A 25143-nucleotide genomic window follows, 5' to 3' on the forward strand; every position below is an offset into this window, starting at 1 on the left:
CTGAAAATTCTACTTAAGTACAAAAATGAAGTATTTGTACTTTATTACTTCCCACCTCTAACAACTGCTAAATATGTAAGACATTGTCTAAATTATGTGACTTGTTGGCAACTTGACACAAAAACATGCTCAGGAGAAATGTATATAATTTGCTTTATTCTATGACGTTATACACTTTAATGTAAAAATCCTCTCAGGACTGGAACATCCTCTGCCTTACAGCCAAAATGTAACTGCAACCAAATTAAAAAACAAATTTTAATGTCATTTATGTGTATTCAGACATTTCTATCATATCATTTTCTTCATTTTGAAAGGGATGTTTCACAATAAGCCTATGTGCACAGATCTTCAGAAAGCCTATGCAGTGGTAGGGGCTTCAAGTTGTCAGGTTTTGGAAATGGAATCCCTGCAGTGTGTGGGCTGACCTCATGGCTGCAAGGGTCACAAGGTCATGACGGTTGGGTTAAAGTTAAGCCAGGTGCTTCAGTGCCTCCCCATCGCAGTGGTAGCCCATTGTAGCAGTGATATTGAAGCAGCCCCGGCTGAGGTAAAAAGTGCAGAGATAGATTTGATCCAGTCCAGGACAGTGAAGTTGAGCTGGTGGCAACCAGCAGCCAGAATCAGCTACAGGAGAGCAAAGCCAAGAAGAAATGACTGCTGAGCTGAAATGTAGCATGGAAGCTTCTTCTGTATGCTACCTGTGAGACAGTGTTTAGTACTTTTTGCTCGGAAATACTGAAAATAGCAAAATCTTCAAGGTTCATCTTCCACAGTGTTCCACTCATCTGTGCCACCTTGCTTATTAGTGCTTTACCAACACCTTTCCCTGAAAGACAGGTCATGTGCATTACTTGAGATCTTTTGCAAATACAGTGATGATGAGACATCTTCTCAGAGGCTGTACTGTACCTCTGAACTCAGGCATCATGTATAAGTCATCCATATAAATAGCTCTGTCTGACCAGGAGCTGTAGGAATAGAAGTAAAGTGCATAGCCGATCTTCGTGTGGAAGATCGGCTATTTTAAAAAAAGCAGTCTGAGCTAGCTTACAGTTAACAATTAACAGTTTTAGTATTCATAAAAACTGTAAATTAGTTTTGTTGTTTCTTTCCAGTAAGTTACTGACTCTAAATATTAAGCGCAGTGATTATTAACAACATAATGCTTTACTTAGACCTAAAGGCATATCAGTGCACTGAAAACAGTGTGTGTGACAACTGAGTGTAACATGATCTCCCTCACCTTCTTTGGTTTTGTGCTGTTCTGGCACTTCAGTGATGATCCCATGAAACAACGGGTTATTGAAAAAGCCATCTTGCTCCAAGTCTGAAAAGAAATTAGACATAAACATCCATCCATGCATCTATTCTCTAAATGTTTTCAAACAATAAAAACTAAAGTGAAAAATGAAAATCCACCTTGGAAACTAAACTGAATTAAAAACAAAAAGTGAAAATTAAAAGAAAACTAAAGTAACTTGGCTCTGAACCTCTTTTGGGATAACACCTTGGATTTAATGTTTATGAAGAGTATAAAATAATACATTTACAGTTAAGGCAAAAACTTGAGACATCACTACATTTCTGGGTCACTTTCACATGCTCTGCCAGGTTTTCATACTCTGCCAGTTCCTGGAGAAAATCGTAAATAGCATCAGCTGTCATCATTTATTAGGACATGCTAACATCACTGTTCCTCAGCCGACACTAAAAACATTTACAGGCAGTTTATTAGCCTGTTTGCACTGAAACTGTAGAGCACCGCAAGCACAGTTCATCCAATAATATCTCATTAATCTAATGATAACAGCAACACTGAGTTTTTGAAAAATTGCATGGATTTAAGGTTTACAGTCTAATATTCTGAATCACACACACAGCTGGACTGCATGAGCGTCCACATGTCAGCTCACCATGATCATCCGCACGATGTCTTTGTAGTCGTCCAGGTTTGCAGCGCGGAGGGAGAAAGCCACGTCAAGTGGATGTGATGAGGTTTGGTTCCAGTCTTATAGAGGACTGACTGTGAGAAGTAGACGAGCTTTGGCCGTGAAATTATTGATACTTCAGTTTGCTTTGCTCCTCTGAGTCCAGTGTGTTACTTCAGTTTCAACAAACAGCAGACATGTCCTGGAACCACTGCTCTGCAGCTGGATACACTCATGTAGGCTGGAGTGTGTGCCACTGAAAATCTGATATCGATCCAACACCAAGCAAATACAGGACCAGACAGAGAGAAGTGTGCCATAACTGATAAAGCGAATGCATCAGAGCACTTTATATAACCTACTTCCATACTACTCTTAACAGTGTCCCTGAGTGAATTTTAAACTGACTTTGAAAGAATGGAAGAGCATATCAGAATTATAAAGGAATATTTTAACAAAGGACATTCACTTGGGGCTTCATGCTATGGAAAATGAATAAATACTGAACCTGATAAAGAATATCTCACTGCTGAGTGTAAACCTGGAACACAAAATAAGGTCAGTTCATTCAGCTGTACATTCTCATTTTTTCAGAAAATCAAATAGTATGTTCCACTCTGGTTTTCTTTCTGAAAGTTTTTAAATAATAAATCTAATTAAGCTTCAAAACATTACACGTTTTCATCGATTTTTTCAACAATGCATTTTCCTTTTATTTCCATTTTACATATGATCGAAGACTTTTGAAAATAATAAAAAAGGGTAAATTTGCAGGTTCGTTAGAACAAACTGCTAAGTTGAATGAATGTCCCCGTTATGGCCCTAGCAGGGCCTCCTCCTGAAGGTGCCTGTGTGGGCGTGTCCCACTACCTCTTCTGCCTGAGGTGCCACCTTTCCCTTTTGTGCAGCTGACTCTCATCAGTAATTAAGGAGATTTAAGCCCAGGGAAAGGTGAGCTCTGGCCCAGAGAGCTCACCTTTCCCTGGGCTTAAATCTCAGAAGAGGTAGTGGGACACACCCACACAGGCACCTTCAGGAGGAGGCCCTGCTAGGGCCATAACACCCCCTCCCATAAATACAAACCTGTGGTTTGTCAAATGATTATGATAAACAAAACAATCAAGTCCATAACCGTTTCAACACCAAAACTGTAGGCTTTCCACCTACCAAACCCCATAGCAATGGTTAGGCATTTCCTGCAGAAGCTGCCAGCCCCATCTCAGTGGGTTCACAACATTGACAGAGAATGGCCCCAGACCCTCGAAACAGTGTCCCATGTGATAGCCAGGGCTTCGAACCATCACATGTGGAGAACCCAGCAGGCAGCTAGCAGGTTTTACTGAAACACAGACATGTTTGTTAGCAAGGGGTGCAGGTCTGATTGGTGGTTTTATACATGATCTGTCTCCCTGCAAGTCATTTTGAGGATCTGAGAAATTGTCAACCAGTGGCAGCTCAGGGTTAGTTGACCCTTACACTGACCACAGGAGCCCCTTAAACAACTATGGCCCAAGTGTGGTCCTTTGCTGGGCCTGACAACCTTGTCAGTTTGAGAACCACGACTGACTTTTCTCAAAGCAGGCCCTTTTTGCTTTGAGTGTGCTTTCTGTTTGAGTTTCAGCTTCAAACAGTTAACAACAAGGTGTCCAGGTTTGTGGCAGAAGAAACAAAGCTTCCTTTTGGGTCTCGAAACCACAACTTTTTCAGCCTTGTTAGCTGGCCCACTCTTACCTCTCCAAGATGCATTATGGTGAGAAAGGATGTCACATTCTACAGCATTTGTTTTATGAGTTAGGGTAAACTCATCTGCCAGCGTGGCAGCCTGCTGTAAAGTGATAGCCCTTTGTTCACTTAAATAAAGAGCAATACACTCAGGCACCGCATTCTTGAAATCCTCCACCAGCACAAGCTCACGTAACGACCCCATATTGTTAACCTGGCTTGCAGAACACCACCTATCCTATCAAAAAGCTTTGCCTTCTCCCTAGCAAAGTCAAGGTAGGACTGACCCTGTGCCAACTCCAAACCTCTAAAATGCTGCCTATAGGCTTCAGGTACAAGTTCATAGGCTTGGAGGACAGCACTTTCAAGCTTCTCATAAACTAAGCAGTCATCCATAGACAGACTGGAACAAGCTTCTTGAGCCTTACTTGTCAACTTACACAGCAACATCACCCCCCACACATCTTGAGGCCACTGCAATGCAGTCGCTATGCGTTCAAATACACTGAAAAATCTTTGAACACTGGATTCACAGAAAACTGGAACCAGGTGGATGTTATTGCCCACAAACGAGCCTCTAGACACCTGTGCACTGATAGCTGCATCATCCATTTTGGGGGCGGAGGAGGCTTAGCAAACACACCCTAATTAAGATACTACCACACCCGTCTGCCAACTCACTCAGCGACTACTGAACAATTAACGGAAAACTACACAACTTACTTTTACTGACCAACTTACCTCTTGCTGCATACACATGAACAAATACAACTTACCCAGTTCCTAAGCACACCAAACTATACCTACCTATCTTCCGGAGCGTGCTGGGCTCGAGGCAACTTTAAAGGCAAAGCTTCAGCGACCGGAACCCTGAATTGCCTACCCCCAAAAGGGAACTTATCCCCGCCCAGGATTAGTCCGAAAATAAGAAAGGCAAAATAATAAAAGAGTGCCTGAAGGAAGAACTTAAAACGAAGCTCAGCTGGACACTCACCTAACTTAACTGGGAAGTTGTGGCTCTCAAAAAGGTGACAAAGCAAGATAATCAAATCCAACTTAAAGCTCCCTTTTCAAAGATCCCGGACGAGCCCCCACTTGTTACGTTCCCCTGAGGGGTCTAGGCGGTGAGGGGGAAGTAACAAAAAGTGTCCGGGTCAGAAAAAGGAGTCAAGGAGGCAAAAGGGTTAAATTAAAGAGTTTTATTAAAGTTTCTATTAATGCTAACTAAAAGAGACGGACAAGCCGCTATCACCGTTTAAAGAAACAAACAAAACTCAAGCGTTAGTCAATAAAGTACAAAGTACGTCAAAAAGAGTGGAGCTCACTAGCTGCAAACACGGACACGCAGCTCACTAGCTGAAAACCACAAAAACACAGCTCACTAGCTGCAAACACTCAGCTCACTAGCTTCCAGTCAGTCCCACTCTGCATCTGTTGAAAAAAACAAACTATAAAGTGCTAAATAATAAATGTGCTATATTAAGATAACTGTAATCCCAGAAGTCAAAATGGTCGTGATGAAGAGTTATATTAACCAGGCTTCAGTGTTTTTTATTACTGATATGAATATAATTTGTTTCCTCTCTGACTCCAGAAGAGAAAGAAGTGTATTTGAAATGTTAGACATATGTTGACTGCAAAAACAAATCAAAAGATCCAGGAGGAAATGTAGCTTCAAATATAAGTCAAACAGAATAAATTCACTGATGTGTGCTGGTCAATATTCATCTGATGTGTTGCCTTGTTTTTGTTAGCTTAATACACATCTGTTGAACTCATCCACAAACAAATGTTTGAAATTTCGCTGATTCTTTGGTATCCATCCAAAATTCGACAGTCCAGTCAAGACTGGCAGCCCAAACTCCAGCTTGTTATTAACTCCTTTCAGTCTAAGGAACTGGAGACCAAAGGTAGTGACCGCTGTCACAGTTCCAGGTGATCCAGAGGTCATTATAATTCAGAGAAACTGGTCAAGCAAATAACCTGTTATATCAGTTAATACAAATACACAGTACACAGCAGTACGGTGGTAATTTTTATCTCTGCTTTGAAAGTCAAAATAATAACCAGTCAAAGATCCCTCTTTTTAAAAAACAAAACAAAAAAAACAACCAAAGTTTGACACACAAGTTTAGGTAAAGAAGCATCATTATATAAAAAATAAAATATAATTTTAGTCTAACAGTAAGGGGTTTGTTTCATGGACATGGACTTTGACCACCAAACATTGAGCCACTCTACCATGATAATAAGTGCTGACATCTCCTGACTAGAGGTGCAAAATATTTTTTTTTCAATTTTTGTAACTTTATGTAGCCAAAGGACTTAACCCATCTACTTTATTTACCATCAGAGTGCAAATTAAACAGTTCTTTACGTGGTGAGGAGGATGAACTTGTGTCAAGAATTTAACGAGTTTAAAGTTTTACTGCTGCCAATGCTGAAAGTGTCACTGGCTCATCACACTGTGTGCTATCCGCCTAGCTGAACTGGTTTAAAAGTAGCATGGTAACTGCTTATTTATAGGAACTACAATTCATAATATAGTATCAAAACAAAAACTGTAGAAATTGGATTTTGTGTTGTCATCTTCAGTGCAGGGGGATGAGTACAACACATTCTCTCAGGTCTCCGTCTTAAAAACTTTTCTCCCGTCACCACTGAGCAGACGTTTTCTCACAGACTCATTGGAGGACTTCTTCTGTGCTTTTGGTTGAGGATTCCTTGTCATGCTAAAATTACTCCTCAGTGGCGCTTGAGCAACCTGGACCTTGGTGTCACTGAGATGTTGTTCTGCTGTGTTGTTAAAATTACTTAAAAGTTAGACAGCTCTTCCCTGCTCCGGGTTTTATCACCTTCCTCAGGTAGCCATCCTCCTCTCAGTCTTAGAGTTACATTTACAATGGACCTGTGTTGGATATTATAGTCACTGAGACAGTGACCATCCGTCAGCTCTCTGCCTTGAAAAATAATTCTCTGTTGATCTGAAACAGACATAAACTAAAAGTTAAAATCAGGCACCAAAAGTCAAGAAAGGCTAATAATTTCTAAAAACTGAAAATACTTTTTCATTTACAATTTGTAAAAAAAACATCAAAAAACCAAACAAAAAACATCTACTTGCAATTATGTGACCTGTGTATTTGGTGTTCGCCCAGATGCCCGTACTACAAAGCAGGATTTCATCTTATCCACGTAACTTTCTATGCTATAAAGCTCAGTCGCTTCTCGGATTGCTAGGGTTTGCTGTGAATGGTTAGATCAGCAGGTATGAAATCACTGCCCGGTACCAATCAAAACTCCATCACCATTCCTGGAAGATCTCTTTTTTTCTATCAGATATCCTGAGTTGATTCAGCTCAGGATATCTGATGAATACTGAGGATTTATAAGGAAAGAGAAAATGTAATGACTTTAGTCTCTACTGATTTCACCTAAAGAACTTGCAAATGATCCCTAAAGCACTGCCACATGTTAAATGACAATATTGTGGGGTCTGTTGATAATTATATTCAAAGTTATATATAATGGATGTGACTTAAGTATCATATCTCAGCTCAAGAATGATCAAGAATATGAAGTTTGTTCATAACAACTTGCATATGTAATTCCTGAAATATATAAATATGCCAGTATAGACCTGCGTGCTGTAAAGAACAAGAAATTCATAACAGGTTATTTATTTTAATACAGGAAAATCCGAAATATAAATATATCTCAACGACCTGTCCTTCTTCAACACTGGGGTAGATTGCTGAGCTTGCAACTAAACGCACCACGTAAACCTACTGAACTACAGTGCAAACTGATTAGAGCAGACTGTGTGAAAGCAGGGCGCTTTTGCATAAAAACAAATCATGTAACACCTGAAGGAGTGGGTGGATAGCAGTTTTTCTAACACTATGTGTAAGGCGGTAATCTGTAACTGTTGAATGACCGTTTTAATCACAATCATGCAGTGTATTAGTAGCGATTTCAGGCCTACCGGGGGGAGTTCCGTCTTTCTCCTTTATTCGAAGCTTTAAACTCTCAACAGTATCATCGCACTCCACTTCAAGCTCAAATCTCAATCCCTTTTCCGTTCTGACCGTAATCGTGAGCGGCATTTTCGCGACGCTTCTTTCAGACCTTGTACTTTAAGTTTCCAATAATGGAAACTATCGTTCGAGTGGCCCTGTGTACAAAATTTGACGCGCTTCTTCTTCTTCTGTTTTTTTTTAAATTAAACTTTTAGGTGTATTACCGCCACCTTCTAGAGTGGCGTATGGATCAGAAACTACAGTACCGCCATTATGTTCTTTCACAAGTTTAAAAATAACAAAAACTATAAACACTGAGAAATAATTCCCTTATCCTTAAATGATTCTTGTTTTATAAGAATATAGCACATATATGAATATGTGCTCCATTTCTGTGCAATAATCACAATAGCCTGTTGCACATTTGTTAATTATTCTTTCCATTTCTTTGGTAGTTCTCCTTCTTCCCACATCTTGTAATAGACTCTATCAATATTTCCTAACTTGCATCACTCAGATTATTTAAGCATGCAATAACTGATTTGATCTGTACCATGGATGTTTTTTCCCAGATTTCTTTAATGCCTTGTTTAATTCAAAAAAGAAAAATTTATATGAATTACATCTTCATTATTTTCTTAATCATGAAGTATTTTTGATATTTCTCTGTAATGTTGTTTCCCATCCTCTTTTTTCTTTGTCATAAAGGTTGTCTGTTCTATCCACCGTTGCAAATGATTTTGCTAATAATTCAGATTTATTTATCTAATTTTTATCATTATCTATTATTGCTGGGAAGTAATAATCTTTTGAATTACCAGACTTAGGTTTAATTGTACAGTGAACCCTGTCTAATGGTGTATTTTTACCCAGTAATTCACAGTATTTTCTCCAATAAAGATTTTTACTGTCTTTATAACCCTTCGAACCTCTGCTTGTTTCCATATTTTCGGTATATATATTTATGTTTTGAAAACCTAATTGCGTTGTTTTATCGCTAATATACATTCTGCTTTCCACCTTGGTACTTTCCTCACAAACCACCTCACAGACACCTCAGTTAGAGCCAAGCCTCACTCTCCATCTCCATCACCACCACCATGTAGACTCAAAGGGGTCCTGTCCTAAATCCTATCACCGCTCGGATTCTGTCTGCCATGATGGGTCATCATACATTAATTTCTCTGTCTCAATAAATAATGTTTAAGTGATCTCTCCTTATTGGCAATGGACAGATGCAGGGATATTAATCGTCGCACACTTGTGCAGTAAAGAGGATGAATGTTGTAGACAGAATAAGACAGCTGATCAAGTTGTTTCACTAACTCATCTAAACTAAGCATTTTGTAGAGGATTAAGCAGCCTTGGCAGTTGTTTGACTTGAAATGGCAACTGTAATCTCAACATTTTGACAGCTTGTTTTGAAACTATGGAGTGGAAAGTTGAGATTTTGTGTTACAATGCAAAGCATAAAAGTAAAAACTAGTGAGAAGTAAAGGAGTAGTGAAGTAACTGTACTTCATTTCTTTTTTATTTCTGACAGCCGTTAAATGTGGAAGACAGTATCTTAATTATGTGTCTTATTGGTAACTTAATACAAAAAACACCCTCAGGAGAAATGTATACAATTCGCTTTATTCTATGACGTTACACACTGGAACATCCACTGCTTGTAAATTACATGTAGCTGCAAAAATACAACTGCAACTAAATTAGAAAACCAATTTAATGCCATTTATAAAATAAACACATATCTGAACTATATTCATTTAAAAAGGCGTGCTGCACTCTTAGCTTATATGCACAGACCTTCAGACAGCCTATGTAACAGTTATCCTTGTAACGCTGAGGTAGGCGCTTCAAGTTGTTAGGTTTTGCAAAGAGGCCACTGAGTGGTGCTCCATTCCTGCAGTGCGCAGGCTGACCTCATGGCTGCAAAGGTCACAAGGTCATGATGAATAGGTTAAAGTTGAGCCAGGTGCTTCAGCGCCTCCCCCTCGCAGCGCATGCAGTGGTAGCCCATGGTAGCAGTAACATCAAAGCAGCCCTGGCTGAGGTAAAAGTCCATAGATGGTTTGTTCCAGTTCAGGACGGTGAAGTTGAGCTGGTGGCAACCAGCAGCCAGAGCCAGCTACAGGAGAGCAAAAACAAGAAGGAAGACAGGAATGACTGCTGTAGATGTAGCATGGAAGCTGTTTCTGTATGCTGCCTCTGGGACACTGGCTAGTATGTTTTCGTGCAAATATTGAAAATAAAAAAAGCTTCAAGGTTTATCTTCTCCATTATTCACATGTTTCACTCACCTGTGCCACCTTGCTCATTAGTGCTTTACCAACACCTTTCCCTGAAAGACAGATCATGTGCATTACTTGAGATTTCCTGCAAATATAGGGTCACAGTGATGATGAGACATCTTCTCAGAGGCTGTACTGTACCTCTGAACTCAGGCATCACATACAGGTCCTCCATATAAATGGCTCTGCCTGACCAGGAGCTGTAAGCATAGAAATAAAGTGCATAGCCGATTTCCGTGTACCCTGAAAGAAGAAAAATATCTACTGGTAAAAACAGTCGACATTTAGAAGAAGCTAAACCGTGTCTGTATTCATAAAATCTGTATATTTGTTTTGCCGTTCCTTCCAACTGAGTGAATGACTCTGAACATTTATCAGAGTGATTATTAACAGCATAATGCTTTACTTTACACTGTAAACACATAAATATGTATCATTTCCTTTACATCAGTGAAAAAAATTATACAAATTTTGGTGCTGCTCACAGTTAATGTGCAGCAAACTTTATAAATAAAACCTCACATTTTTAACCTTTTGTTAAAAATCTGCCCTGTTCTTTTGTTTCTCCTGCTCGCCCACTCTGTCGGTTATTTTCACTTACTTTAAGGGTTTTGTCACATATGGGTTGTTAAAAGTCCGCTTGTTCACTGTAGCTGTTTTATACTACGTTACCCATGATGCACCTCGGTATCTGTACTTCCGGTTGGGAACGTGTTCAGCGCAGCGCTGCACAGATGAGAGGTGTGTCGGAGGAGTAACGTATTAACGTGCATTCGGTGTGAGTTAATACTGCGTGCGTGCTTACCATATGACCACACACACACACATACCCATATACACACTCACACCCCCGTTACCTGCATGTGAATACTGTAATGCCTCCCTACCAACGCTGTACATCCTGTTGATGTCATCTGCCACCTCTTTAGTAAAGTTATTTGAACTACATCACTGTGGAGTACCATTCCTTCTGACCGAGGACGACTCAGTTGAAGCGTGATCGGCAATCAGTGCAAACATACATTACAAGTGGTCCTTCGAGCCGGATTTTGCCTTGGCTGAGTTAATGAGATGGCAAACCCTCAGGATAGAGGTGCATTCGAATAGCCCCCGTCCAGCGCGGGAGAAGAAACTTCCGGGACATCTGGTGGACTATGAGCACAACCTAACTGAGCCACCCGAGCCATCTAGAGCTCCAAGTAGTTCAAGCAGCTCCGACTATGAAGAGGATGAGAGATGGCAGAAGATGGAATCAGTTTGGAGCAGTGTCCTCCAACACATGACTCAACTGCAAGTGTCTATGGAGGAAACTCGTGGGGCATTACTAAAGCGGGTGGAGCGTTTGGAGCAAGCTTCTAAACCTGGCAGTCCTCTTCCCCCAGAAACAGGAGCGTTAGAACAACCCCAACATATTTCCTCCATAACAGAAGTTGCACCACTACAACCTAGCAATGAGGTGTTACATGATACCACAGAGCCACTAACTGTGCTAGTAAGTCCCTCCGAGCAGGGCACCACAACACCTGCAAACATGCCGACGCCAGTGGAAACATCTGCTCCATCACCTCCCCGTAAAGTGAGCCTTCACATTCAGCCAGTGCTGCACCCTGCCACTTATGTAGCTGCATCGACGCCACTCAGGAGACCTGGGCGATGCACTGCTGAACCCTTCTCATATCAGCGATCGGAACATCAGCTCCTGATAAACAGGCCAGGCCAGGTGCAGCTATTACATTCTGCATCCCCAGCTGATCAGCCACTACAACATGCTCATCTTTCAGTGCACCAGCTATCACAGGCTGTGGACCCAATGAGTCTGCAGCAGATGTCACATCCCGCTGCTCCTGTCTTCCAAGTCAGACATCCAGCTAATCCTGTGTACTTGCAGCAACCTTCACGTCCACCAGCGCCTGTGACCCAGCCATCACAGTGGACAGAAGCTCATCGCCCTGTGCCCACCATACTGCATCCTGAAGCTGTGCCTGATCCAGCTGGCAAGTACTATGTTCCTTATCCCTCAGGCAGTCACTATTCATCATCTTCCTCTGCTGAACACCATAATCCACAGGTTGCCACAACTCACCCAGCAGGAACGCCTCTACCAAACCTGATGGAGATGATGGTGGCATCTTCATACGGCATCCCAAAGCCTAAGCTGGTGATCTTCCGGTCGGGGAGAGAGAGTGACTTTGCCTTATTGAAGAAAGGGCTGGACAGCACCTTAGGGCCACATTCTCATCTGGGAGAAGATTACAAGTATCAGGTCCTACTAGATCATCTAGAGCATCCCAGCGCCTTACAGGTAGCCAAGCGCTACATTCACGACCGCACTCCCTACACTAGTGCAATGAGGGCGCTAGAGCAGAGGTATGGACAGCCAAGGCAGTTAGTCCAAAGTGAGCTTAGCACTATATTAAACTGCCCCCCTATTAGAGCCGGAGACTCTCAAGCTATTGAAGACCTCTCCCTGTCGGTGTCCAGCCTGGTTGGGCTTCTCAGTACCATGGATGAAGTAGCAGCCAGTGAGCTTCATTGTGGTTCACATGTGGATAGACTGCTTACCAAGCTCCCTCTGAACTACAGGGACAACTTCATCGAGTACTGTATCACCCGGGGGATCATCCGCAGTGGCAGCAGCCGAACATACAATATGTACGACTTCTCAGAATGGCTCGAACGGAAATCCCAAGTCCTTCAGCTATCCAGACAAGCCTCTCAAATGCCCCCGGACAAGCCACGTCCAGAGAAGAACCTACTCAAAGCCTCAGCAGGGCTCAAGCCACACAACAGATCTGCTTCCATCTACTACGGCCCAAATCCAGCCCAAGCCAAGCTAAAACAGGAGGGAGAATCTACAGCTCCAGATCCGACAGTCCAACCTAAGAAGAAACAGAAGTTCAAACCTTATTGTCCATACTGCGAAGGGACAGAGCATTATCTGAATGGCTGTGATGGATTCAAAAGGCTAGACCTCAAAGCTATGGCTACCTGGATTACCGAGAAGGCCAAATGCTGGCGCTGTGGCCGTAAACATTCTCCAGAGCAGTGTACTCTGAAGAAGCCGTGCAGCACCTGTGGTGACCAGCATTTGTCGGTGCTCCATGACCTGGTTGAGGCCAAGAAGCGGGACCCTAACATACTAACTGTGAGTACTAGTATGGTCTACCTAGACTATTCAAGTCACTCAGGTCGTGTTATGCTTAAGGTAGTACCAATCCAACTACATTATGGGGGCAAATCACTGAATACATTTGCTGTGCTCGATGACGGCTCAGAGAAGACTGTTGTGCTTCCAGCGGCAGTTAAATCTCTAGGTTTGGAACAGGAGGAAGCAACACTCTCACTGAGAACTATCCGTCGAGATGTAATCCAGATGAAGGGAGGCTTTGTCTCATTTCAGGTGTCACCAAGGGCTAAGCCCAAAGTGAGGTACAAAGTAACACATGCTTTCACAGCCCAACAACTGAGCCTAGCTACTCAGTCATGTCCAGTTGAACAGCTAAAGAAGAAATATCTTCACTTACAGAAAGTCCAGATTGAGGGATTTAACCAGATCCAACCTTTGGTGCTGATTGGCTCAGATAACGCTCATCTCATCACCCCTGTCCGCCCCGTCCTTCGGGGGTCGTCCAAAGGGCCAGTAGCTATCTGCACCAAGCTCGGATGGGCCATCCAGGGGCCGGCCAGTAGTATGCCTACATCTGAGGGGGACCTGCAGTGCCTGAACATGTGCCTTTCTCCTGCAGAGGCCGTGCATCAAGATGTGAAGCGTTTGGGGCAACTAGATGCTCCCCCCTACAGGACAGAGAAGGAGGTCACACGGTCAAAGGAGGACAGAGAGGCGGTAGCTATGTTGGAGACAAAGACCATCAGAGTCCCAGTAGACGGTGTCGAGAGATACGCCACTCCGCTGCTGAGAAGAAGGGACTTTCCACGGATGTGTGTCTCTCCTGAAGCAGTAAAAGGCCTCCTCAGATCCACTGAACGTAAGCTGGCCAAGAATCCTGATCTGACCCTCACATACAGCCAGGAGATCCACAGGTTAGTAGATTCTGGTTATGTTGTTAAGCTGAGCCCAGATGAGACACATAGCCCTTCCGAGTCATGGTATGTACCCCACCACATGGTACATCACAATAATAAGGCTAGGGTGGTCTTCAACTGTTCGTTTGAGTTTCAGGGGGCCGTCCTGAACCACTACCTCTTACCAGGACCTCCCTTGGGGCCCACTCTGCTGGGGGTATTACTCCGCTTCCGCCAACACCCTGTAGCTGTGAGTGGAGATATCAGAGCCATGTTTCACCAGATTCGGCTGCTCCCAGAGGATTGTCCTCTGCTACGGTTTCTGTGGAGGGATTGTGAAACTGACCGGCCCCCAGACGTATATGAGTGGGGAGTTTTGCCCTTCGGAACGACATGTAGCCCCTGTTGTGCTATTTTCGCCCTACAGAGACATGCAAGGGAGCACGAAGACACCCACAAGGACATCTGTGACTCTGTCCACACAGCCTTCTATGTGGATAACTGTTTACAGTCCCTGTCCAACCCAGAAGAGGCAAAGCAGCTCATCGACCGAATGAGAGGTTTACTCATTCAAGGAGGATTCGAGATACGTCAGTGGGCGAGCAACGTGCCCGAAGTAGTTGCTCACCTGCCCGCTTCAGCTAGATCAGAGAGCTGCGAGCTTTGGCTGAACTTCAAAAGTCTCGACCCACAAGAGTCAACATTAGGACTCAGCTGGCACTGCCCGACAGATGTCCTGGGATATAAGCACCGCCCTATAACCTACTCCATGGTCACGCTGCGCAACGTGTACAAGGTACTAGCTACCCAGTATGACCCCCTAGGTTATATTTGTCCCTACACTACAAGGGCCAAGCTGATTGTACAGGCCCTGTGGAGCACAGAGAGAGGATGGGATGAGCCCATCGAAGGGAATCTACTTCAGTCCTGGCTTGAGTGGGAAGGTGAACTGTCACACCTTCAGCATGTCACCATTCCCCGCTGCTACACTCCTTCTCACAACTCCAGCAATGTGACATACGAGGCTCACATATTCTGTGACGCATCAGAAAAGGCGTATGGGGCTGTGGCTTATCTCCGAGTAATCGATCAACAACTGCCCATCGCCACATCATTCCTGATGGCTCGCTCCAGAGTGGCCCCACGTAAACAGGTGTCAATACCCCGGCTGGAGCTTTGCGCAGCGCTCACAGGGGCCCAATTGGCCAAATTACTCCAGACAGAGCTCACCATCCTCCTGAAATCGATCTACCTGTGGACAGACTCTACAACGGTGCTGCAGTGGATCCAGTCTAGTTCCTGTCGCTATAAGGTATTTGTGGGGACTAGAATCTGTGAAATACAGGAGCTGACATCTCCTGAACAGTGGCGGTATGTGACCTCTGACCTCAATCCTGCTGATGACATCACCAGAGGGAAACATCTCGCTGACCTAACTGTCCGCAATCGTTGGTCACATGGTCCACCCTTTCTGTCACAAACTGCTGACACTTGGCCTAAGTTGCCAACAGAGTTCCCGGCATGCAGTGAGGCAGAGCTCAGGAAGACTGCATTCTGTGGGCACGTTTCTGCATCCCCGACTTTACCGGATCCAACACAGTATGCCACGCTAGATGAGCTGATTGCTGCTACCTACCAGACCCAACACGGGGCGGCTGACGCTTCTATTACAGCAGCGGAGCAACTAGAAACCAAAACCATGCTGCTTCGCTCGGCACAGACTGACAGCTTCTCAGAGGAGGCCCGAGCCCTCCAGATCGGGCACCCAGTCCGCTCAGACAGCCGTCTTAGCGTGCTGTCCCCTGAATATGACAGTCTCACCGGTCTCATCAGAGTCGGAGGCCGCCTCCGTCGAGCTGCCGACTTAGATCCAGACAGTATTCATCCCATTGTATTAGCAGCTGAACATCCCCTGACCAAGCTCATCATAAAAACTTATGATGACCAGCTCCTTCATCCAGGTGCAGAGAGGCTGTTTGCGGAAATACGGCGCACCTATTGGATTCTCAGAGGACGTCAAGCCATTAAGAAGCATCAGCACCAGTGTGTGGACTGTAGGAGATGGCGCGCCTCACCTTCTACACCCAAAATGGCTGACTTACCTTCATCGCGGCTGAGACTCTATAAGCCGCCGTTCTGGTCAACGGGCGTAGACTGTTTTGGGCCATACACGATAAAGATAGGTCGTAGAAGAGAGAAACGCTGGGGAATCATCTACAAGTGTCTTACAACCAGATGCGTGCACCTTGATCTCCTCCCTAGTCTTGACACCGATTCCTTCCTTATGTCATTACGCAGATTTATTGCACGCCGAGGAAAGCCATACGAGATGTGGTCTGATCGAGGGACCAATTTCAGAGGTGGGCACAGAGAACTCCAAACGGCGTTTGAAAACATGGAGCCGGACCTCAAGCAGCAACTGGCCAAGCAGACTATCAACTTCTGCTTCAATCCCCCACACTCTCCTCATTTCGGAGGAGCATGGGAAAGGGAAATCAGAGCAGTGAAGTCAGCTCTGCAAGTGGTCCTGAAGGACCAAGTTGTGGTGGAAGAAGTCCTACTCACTGCTCTCATAGAGGTTGAGGGCATTTTGAACTCAAAGCCGCTTGGCTATGCATCGGCTGACATAGCTGACCCAGATCCCATCACACCAAATCTTCTCTTGATGGGGCGGCATGATTCGGCACTACCCCAGGCAGCTTACGGCCCCTCAGGCACTCTTTCTAACAGAAGATGGAGGCACAGTCAGGTCATCAGCGACCACTTCTGGAAGCGGTTCATACAGAACTACCTCCCAGGACTGCAACTCCGACAGAAATGGAGGAGGTCCACTGACAACATGGCTGTGGGACAAGCTGTTATGATTGTGGACTGTAACTTGCCTAGAGGCCTTTGGCCTGTGGGTACCATTGCCAAAGTTTTCCCAGGGATTGATGGCGTTGTTCGAGCTGCCGAGGTCAAGGTTAAAGACAGTACCTATGTTCGCCCGGTAACTAAGTTGGTGGAACTTCCCAAAGTTCCTGAGGACTCAAATGACACTGTTTCAAAATAGAAGGACTCTAGCGGGAGTGTATTTGCCTACAAATACAGGGGCGGCTGTTAAAAGTCCGCTTGTTCACTGTAGCTGTTTTATACTACGTTACCCATGATGCACCTCGGTATCTGTACTTCCGGTTGGGAACGTGTTCAGCGCAGCGCTGCACAGATGAGAGGTGTGTCGGAGGAGTAACGTATTAACGTGCATTCGGTGTGAGTTAATACTGCGTGCGTGCTTACCATATGACCACACACACATACCCATATACACACCCCCGTTACCTGCATGTGAATACTGTAATGCCTCCCTACCAACGCTGTACATCCTGTTGATGTCATCTGCCACCTCTTTAGTAAAGTTATTTGAACTACATCACTGTGGAGTACCATTCCTTCTGACCGAGGACGACTCAGTTGAAGCGTGATCGGCAATCAGTGCAAACATACATTACATGGGTTCATATGTTTTTTTAAACACTCAACCATCAGTTCTAAGTTTGTTACAGCTGTTAGACAGTAGATCGCAACGGTGTGTGAGAAAACTGAGCGTAACATGATCACCTTCTTTGGTTTTGTGCTGTTCTGGCACCTCAGCGATGATCCCGTGAAAGAACGGGTTCTTGGAAAAGCCATCCTGCTCCAAGTCTGAAAAGAAATTATAGATACTGTTACACGGTGTTTTCACAAGGGGAAATTCAGTTTACATTTAACAGTTTGAGGCTTTTTATCAAAATGTAATCTTAGCTAAGAGAGAGCTTTAAAACCAGTTCTTGACCTTTTGTTGGAAAATACAGTGCAATGGTTTTTCCTCAAAGGTCCATAATTCCTAATTTTAGAATGAAGCTTCCTGGGAAAACCTGTTACCTGGTGGTAGAAACAAATGGCTCACAGACAAATACTTTATTATAGTGTGATAAAATCTACTTAGCTTACACAAATATAACTAAACAACTAAATTTGGGGTAGCTGTTGCTCAGGCGGTAGAACAGGTCATGTACTCATTGGAAAGTTGATGGTTCGATCCCTGACTTTCCCTAGTCTGCATGCCAAAAATCCTTGGGCAAGACACTAACCCCAAATTGCTCTCCGATGCATCCATCGGAGTATGCATGTGTGTGAATGTTAGTTAGAAAGCACTAAATAAAAATGTGCTTGTGTGTATGGGTGAATGCACAAGTTGTACAAAGCGCTTTGAGTGCTCATAAGAGTATAAAAGCGTTATATAAGAACCAGTCTATTTACCATAAACACCAAACTATATTTGATCCAGATACTTTATGGTTAAAAGTGTGTTTTATCTGGACGTGCATTCCCACTTCAGCTCCTGGCAGAAACTCCAGCTGTGGTCGAAGCCCACATTGCTTCAAGATGCACATGACTCTATAGAGGAGGTCAGCAGAGAGGTACAAGTGTCTACAGCCATCTGTAAAACACGGTATAGGCTCTGTCATGTTTCAGAGCTGCCTTTCAGCCAGTGTGGTGTTGGATATCCTGTCAAAATGAAGAAATTATGAATGCAGAAATGTGCCACCAGAATTTGATCAACCATTCAACACAATCTGGAAAGTTTCTGATTAGCAACACTTTCTTCTTTTATCTTTCATCAAGCACTGCAAGTCATGGACTGAAGCAGCTGCATCTGCATTTATAAAAATGTCAGTTGAATGTGTACGTGTCTTAGCTCAGTTTATTTTACAGCTGCAGACATTAAAATTTAGTTTCTGTGTTTCACTGACGAGATTTTATAAGATCTCATTTTCCCAAAGTCAAGAATAAACTGTCAAAGGAGCTTGCAAAGAAAAGCGTCTGGACTTCTTTAAGTTGCTTGAAGACGTTTCACCTCTCATCCGAGAAGCTTCTTCAGTTCTAAGGTCAAATGGTGGAGAGTCCCAGATATAAACCTAGTGGGAGTAACCCCCCACAGAGGGACAAAAGGACCCCCTGATGATCCTCTAATCACCTGAGCCAAGGTGTGAAACTGGGTTTCGGGTGTGTTCATTGTGAAACCTGGCCCCACCTTATCATGCGAATTCCTGAGGTTAGATGGCCCAGGATGTGAGTGGGCGTTAAGGCGTCTGGGAAGGGATCTCAAAACTGGATTATAGATGGCAGAGAGTTGGTGTCGTAAACCCCGCCTCTGTTCAAAGATGGTCGCTCACAGTGGACATAGATGGCTTCTTTCACTCCTCTTTCGAACCATCTGTCCTCTCTGTCCAAAATGTGAACATTGGCATCCTCGAAAGAGTGTCCTTTATCCTTAAGATGGACTGCTGAGTCTTGTCCTGTGGAGGTGGCTCTTCTGTGTTGTGCCATGCGCTTGTGAAGTGGCTGTTTGGTCTCTCCAATGTAGAGGTCTGAGCATTCCTCGCTGCAGGAATGCCCAGACCTCTGACTACGATGACCTGGATGACTGAGAACCTTCACAGACATAAAGAATAAACTGTGCACCTCCAAAAATATCACCTTGGATTTAATCGTTTTATAAATATTATAAAAAAAAATACCCTGAAAGTCAAGGCAGAGAACTTGAGACATGACTACATACACTACCTTTCTGGGTGACTTTCACGTGGTCTGACACTTTCTCATATTCTGCCAGCTCCTGGAGAAAAACAAACAAAGCATGAGCTCATCGTTCATAACGAGCTCTCTAACATTTATTAGCCTGTTTGCACTGAAACTAAAGAGCAAATCGAGCACATTGCATCTGAACCATGTAATAATGACAGCAGCAGCAGAGAGGTTGATGGATGTCAGCCTGACGGTCGATGCATGTCACTAAATGTCTTACACACACAGCTGGACTGCGCGCGCACGTTTCCGCTCACCATGATCATGCGCGCGATGTCCTTGCAGTCGTCCAGGTTGGCTGCACGGATTGAGAAGTCCATGCTGAGTAGATGTGGTGATGAGGTCGTGATCGCAGAGCTGGACAGCCGCGTTTCCTTCCAACTTCTTCTTCTTCTTTGGGATTTAAAAGCAGTTGGCATCCGTCTCCATTGCATTACCGCCCCCTGTCACATGTACTGCACTACTCTGTCTTTGCCAGTTTTTTCTTTACTGGTAGATTTCCCTGCTAACGCATCTGCTTTCTGATTTCCCAGAATCCCTGTGAGAGCTGATGCCACATGAACACGATTTTTATCCACTGACTTTTATCCACCAATTAACTGTGAACTGACTGACAACATGGCATAAACTAAAAACCAGCTGTCCCCAAAAGATACCAAAGCTTGCCTGCCATCATTTCCTCTTCCTAATCTAGCTAGCAAAATTGTACATTGCCTAAAATCATGTACACTGAGAAGATTTTTTATGTATACCAACCGGATTCCTGGGAATAGCCTCAGTGACTCCTGTCAAATGACTCCTGTTGTGGCTCTTTTGAATCATCTGAAAAAATTTGCACATATTCTTTATATATGAGGTCCCCAAGAGTGAAATCTTCTTTTCTTTAGCATGTGCATTTTGAGACCTCCATACTGGAATTGCAAGACAAATCACAAAAGTCAGTTTTTTAGACTTTTATGTCATCAAAAATGTTTTTTTTTTCTTTTAAGCCAATCCAGTATTTTGCAGCATGCTGCCTTATTTGAATCCAAAGTGGAGTCATCCATCAACAACCTTTACACCATCACTATCACAAGAAGGTGGTCAGAGCTGATCCCTGATTTGATCCCATCCTCACATTCAAACCCATCTGTCACTCCTATCACACACATCACTACTATCTCAGTGTCCTCACACATGTCATGAACAAGCTGTGACACGGATTGCCAGCCCCGGCAAAAAAAAAAAAGCTGCCCGTACTCATGTTGCCCCGACATCAGCCAGCGCATTTTGGGGATGGAATAGGCACCGGGCGGGGTGGCGGGGACTCTCTGGCTGGCTGGAGCAGCATCTAATAACAACACGTTCTCATTTCCAAAGCGTAACATTTTACGACAAATCGTCAACATGTTGAGAACGGGCTCGTTGTGGTGATCCAAAAGTCCAAAATTAAAACCAATGCAAGATGGACAAAAAAAGTTCAGGTGCTCAGTGTAGAAAAAAAGGGAAAAGAAGAGGAGGAGAAACGAGCAAAAGATACAGGTAAGCAGATGTGTCATTGGATAATGGCAGATCATGTATCCTGAAACTATCAGAATCATAATCAGAATACTTTATTAATCACTAAGGAAATTATGTGCGTTACAGTTGGTCCAAGAAGAAATTGTAGGAGTGTTCGCCCAGGGGTTTCTGTTAAAGAATCAAGCAATTAAAAAAATCATGTTAACTTATAACAAACATCTGTGTAATTAAACCTGATCGATTCTCTTGCTCTTCAAACCAAAAATAATATTATAATAAAAAAAAAAAGCTAAAGCATCAGTTTAAAAAAAATGAGAAAGAAGGGAGCAGAATTTTATTTCCCAGTCCTGTAAAATAACAGTTTCACTCGTTATTTCTCTTGTGCTTTGCCCTTTTTCCACACATTTGCTTACTTCATTTAAACAGTTTATTTGTTAATGTTTCCTCCATTATTTTCAAATCATCTCTCAATACTGCATTTTAAAATATTAAATAAAATAGTATTACTTCAAAAGTTTAGGCCACCTGATTGGCTGAGGAAGTAATGCGCACACACCTCAGATCAATTTGAAATAAATAAAAAAATAAATTAGATTTAATATTGTGGAATTTATTTTAAATATAAAACACACACACAAGAAAGAGGTCGTCTGTCCAACAGGTATGCAACAGGGCAATGATCACAGCATGCAAGCAAATCCTGACATTTAATTCGCTTGTTTTTGATGTTCATCCTCAGTTGTTGCATGTTTGTCTTCTCCATCGCTAATCTCAACCTGTCTATTAGATTATCACAGCTGCATCTCTGTCACTAACTTCACTCCTGAATTTTCATGATGCCGGACAATTTCTTTGTGTCCATTTTCCCCCCAAGTGTCCTGAAAAACCTTCATTTACTGGGTAATCTCATTAACAGCAGAGTTCAGATCCAACACTAATTATCACTGTAATTATACATGTCCATCATTTTTGTGTGTATTATCACTCTGCAGTGTGATAACTGACTTTGCTTTGTCATAAGCGTCTTCTCACTGGTCATATTTGTCACTGATTGCAGGTGGAAAACCTGCCTGTTTTAACTATCTACAGCACGAATAATAAAATACATAATAAAATAAAATAAAAAAATATAAAGAAACATATGCCTATGGTAACAATTATGAGTCTTGCTTTTTGCCTTTCTGTAAAATAAAAGATATGCACTCTGGGATCTAGAAGAAGAAATAGAAAAAAAGACAAAACACAACTTAAAAAAAAACCTTAAAACAATTTTGAAAAATACAATCTGCACTTGTGATTAGAGTTTGGTGTAACATACTCCATACGTACAGTCATCTATATCATATTTGTGTTTAAATAAACTTTAAATATTGATATATTTGCAAATTAATCTATAGCAAGGACAAGAAGAAAGACAAAAACCTACTTCTCCTGGAATGGTTGGTAATCAAGCTATGAAGGGAAAAAAAACAAATATAACATGATGAATTTTTCTTTTATTTTTATACATAAACATACAATACAGTAATTTTGGAACGTGTTTCAATTACACTGAAGAAAACGTGATCAGCCTTACCGGTGTGACCTGGGTATCATCAAACTTATACCATCTGTCTTCATCCTGGGTTTTGATTGTTGCGCTGTAATGGCCACCTCTCAGACCACCAAAATGATCCACAACTGCATACAGTTCGTACACCTCATTCTGATCCCAGAGGACAAAAAATAACAAAGTGAGAAAGAAAAATGAAGATGATTTTTGATCAAATATTAAAGTACACTTTGTAAATACCCCTGGTATTTGCAGGCTGTAGGGAACCTCCACAAAACAGCTGGTTTTGAAGTAGGACATGTAACTGTAGTTGAACTCAAACCTCTTCAGCAGCAGAATCAAAACATCTGGGTGATGTTTTATTACATCTGTCTGAGTGAAAAATATGGGTTTTTAATGTGTGTCATTTCGTTATAATTTCATTAAATCAATATCAATGTTCAGAAATCACAAAAAATTCTTCATTTACAATAGTAGCATCAACTTTGTGACCGCAGCGGTCACAGTACATCTGGTGTTCTCCATTTAGACATGTAGGTCTGAAAAACTCCTCGATGCCGTTCACCTGAAAAATGAAAACTAATTCAGAAGCAGCTTTGATAAAGATGTGCCGAAGAGCTCAGTGTTCACAAAGGTTTTCTCAAGAAGGGCATGCTAACATTAATAATTCATGACCTCTTTAAAAGACATAATATTGTCTTTTGAAGAGAGATATAAACAGTAAAAACAAACCAAAATTCCAACATCCATGAACACATATCAGTGAACTCAGGACTTGGACTGTAGAGTTGATTAGATGTGTCAGAAAAAGAAAAAAAGGTACTGGACAGATCTGAAGACAAACTGAAAGGTCTACAATTTCATTGGCAGTTTACCTCAGTGTGATTTAGATCCGGTATGTAAAATTTCACCTAATCTTGGTTAAGCTTCAACATTTTTTTGTAGAATTCAGACATGAACTCTCTAAGACCTCAGTAACACAGGTTCACATACTTGATAAGTGTTGGAAAGTGTGTATTCCCAGTTAGCGAGTGGTTGCTGGCAGTCACTGGGTGAAACTGGTCACAAAGATGCTGCACTAAAAAACTCCTTGCAATTCCTTTGGTTGCTAGTATTTTGCCATGGTCATCAAGTTTGGATGATAGCCATTAAAACCTTCAGCCACCACTCGCTAACTGATTTTCCACAAAACAAACAAAAATCACATCAAAAACTCAATTTTGTTTTTCTACAAAACATTGGATTAGGTTTACCTTTTCCTATAATTTCTCACTAAAAGATACATTTGTTGCATTTTCTGACTTAGGATATTTACATGACTCATGAGACTGTAAGTCAACTGTGTTATGTTTGTTTTGTAATGCATTGAAAGTAATAAGAAATATATTTAAAAAAAAGAAACATTTTCAGAAATAATATTAATTAATATGTTTTGACACAAGCAGGAGCCAAGGCATCATCTGATTTTTATGTGTCCACATAGTTCCCAATCAAACAAAAGTGTTCATTAAGGAAAATGATAGAATGACACTGTGTTACTGGCAATATTATGTGAACTTGTTGCAGCTGTGAGTCCTGAAAACAGAAACATGCTGAGAAGTTTATGTACTTACTACACTGTAGTCTTGATTGTAAAAATCCACCAATGACAGAGGAAGATGCCAAAATGGTGCATCCCTGTCAGTCTCTTTATGACCTTTAGAGCAGGTGATTTGGTTTGCTAACAGACCGTGGAAGATCTGAAAACATAAATGAACAAAAACATATTATTAAGTATTATTTTCAAACCAAATGATTCCATTTGATATTGACAAAGACCTGTGATGCCTCGGGACTGGTCATTGTTAAAATCTTCTCGATGCATTCAGCAGCATCTCGCTGTTCATACACTGGGTGAAGAAATATATGTGCATGTCTTTAACAAACATATTCATTAATTTAAAAAATATATATAACCCCATAATTATTCACAACAAATGCCAATCATAAACCCTCAAAATGTTGTGTAAACTAATCAAGTTTCTCAAAAACATGAAACATCAAAAACATTATTCAAAGGTTTTGTTGTCTGTGTGTTATCATACTGTACCTCTGCTGATGCCCAGCTGGGTTATTATTTTGTGTGTGTTTGCTGTATGTTTCTGTAAATTATCAAACAAGTCTGTAAGGGCACCAAGAAGCCCAATGCCAACATTTTGTTTGGAGGACCTAAACAAAGACAAAGTCCCCATAAGTAATAAAAATGAACCATAGACCCCATTAAATGTACATATGTGACAATAATAAACCTTTTCACAGCTTCTCTGAAGTCTTCGGTCATAAACAGCACCTGCAGCACACTGTTCAGGTAACATGTCGCACCTTGGTTTACCAGCCCATGGTATTTAGCTTCTGTAAATTGCAGAATAAGAACATGAGTGTGCACCATAAACTGCCAACACAAGCAGAAGGTCGTCAGAAAATAGCTCGTTCCCTTTTGCGTCTTTTCTACAATC

At 42.3% G+C, this 25143-nt stretch overlaps 1 protein-coding gene and 2 long non-coding RNA genes across 3 annotated transcripts; all 3 read right to left on the bottom strand.

Annotated features, from left to right (window-relative positions):
• Positions 1–234: 234 nt before the first annotated feature.
• Positions 235–2836, bottom strand: LOC308405014. Its single transcript, XR_013973250.1, has 4 exons — positions 1917–2836; positions 1247–1330; positions 913–1003; positions 235–829 (listed from the first exon to the last, which is right to left on the bottom strand). It is a non-coding gene; the product is annotated as an uncharacterized lncRNA (long non-coding RNA).
• A 6452-nt stretch (positions 2837–9288) lies between these two features.
• LOC308393303 (thialysine N-epsilon-acetyltransferase-like) lies at positions 9289–19993 on the bottom strand. Its single transcript, XM_080876970.1, has 6 exons — positions 19854–19993; positions 19576–19627; positions 17587–17670; positions 10108–10209; positions 9976–10016; positions 9289–9803 (listed from the first exon to the last, which is right to left on the bottom strand). Exons 1-6 carry the CDS (start codon positions 19914–19916, stop codon positions 9636–9638), a joined length of 510 nt encoding a protein of 169 aa, XP_080733096.1. The 5' UTR covers positions 19917–19993; the 3' UTR covers positions 9289–9635.
• Positions 19994–22888: 2895 nt separating this feature from the next.
• On the bottom strand, positions 22889–24587 carry LOC308393561. Its single transcript, XR_013971002.1, has 4 exons — positions 24467–24587; positions 24262–24387; positions 23118–23213; positions 22889–23020 (listed from the first exon to the last, which is right to left on the bottom strand). It is a non-coding gene; the product is annotated as an uncharacterized lncRNA (long non-coding RNA).
• Between the last annotated feature and the right edge of the window lie 556 nt (positions 24588–25143).

This window comes from Rhamphochromis sp. 'chilingali' (assembly GCF_963969265.1).
Source record: "Rhamphochromis sp. 'chilingali' genome assembly, chromosome: 1".
Taxonomy (NCBI): Eukaryota; Metazoa; Chordata; class Actinopteri; order Cichliformes; family Cichlidae; genus Rhamphochromis; species Rhamphochromis sp. 'chilingali'.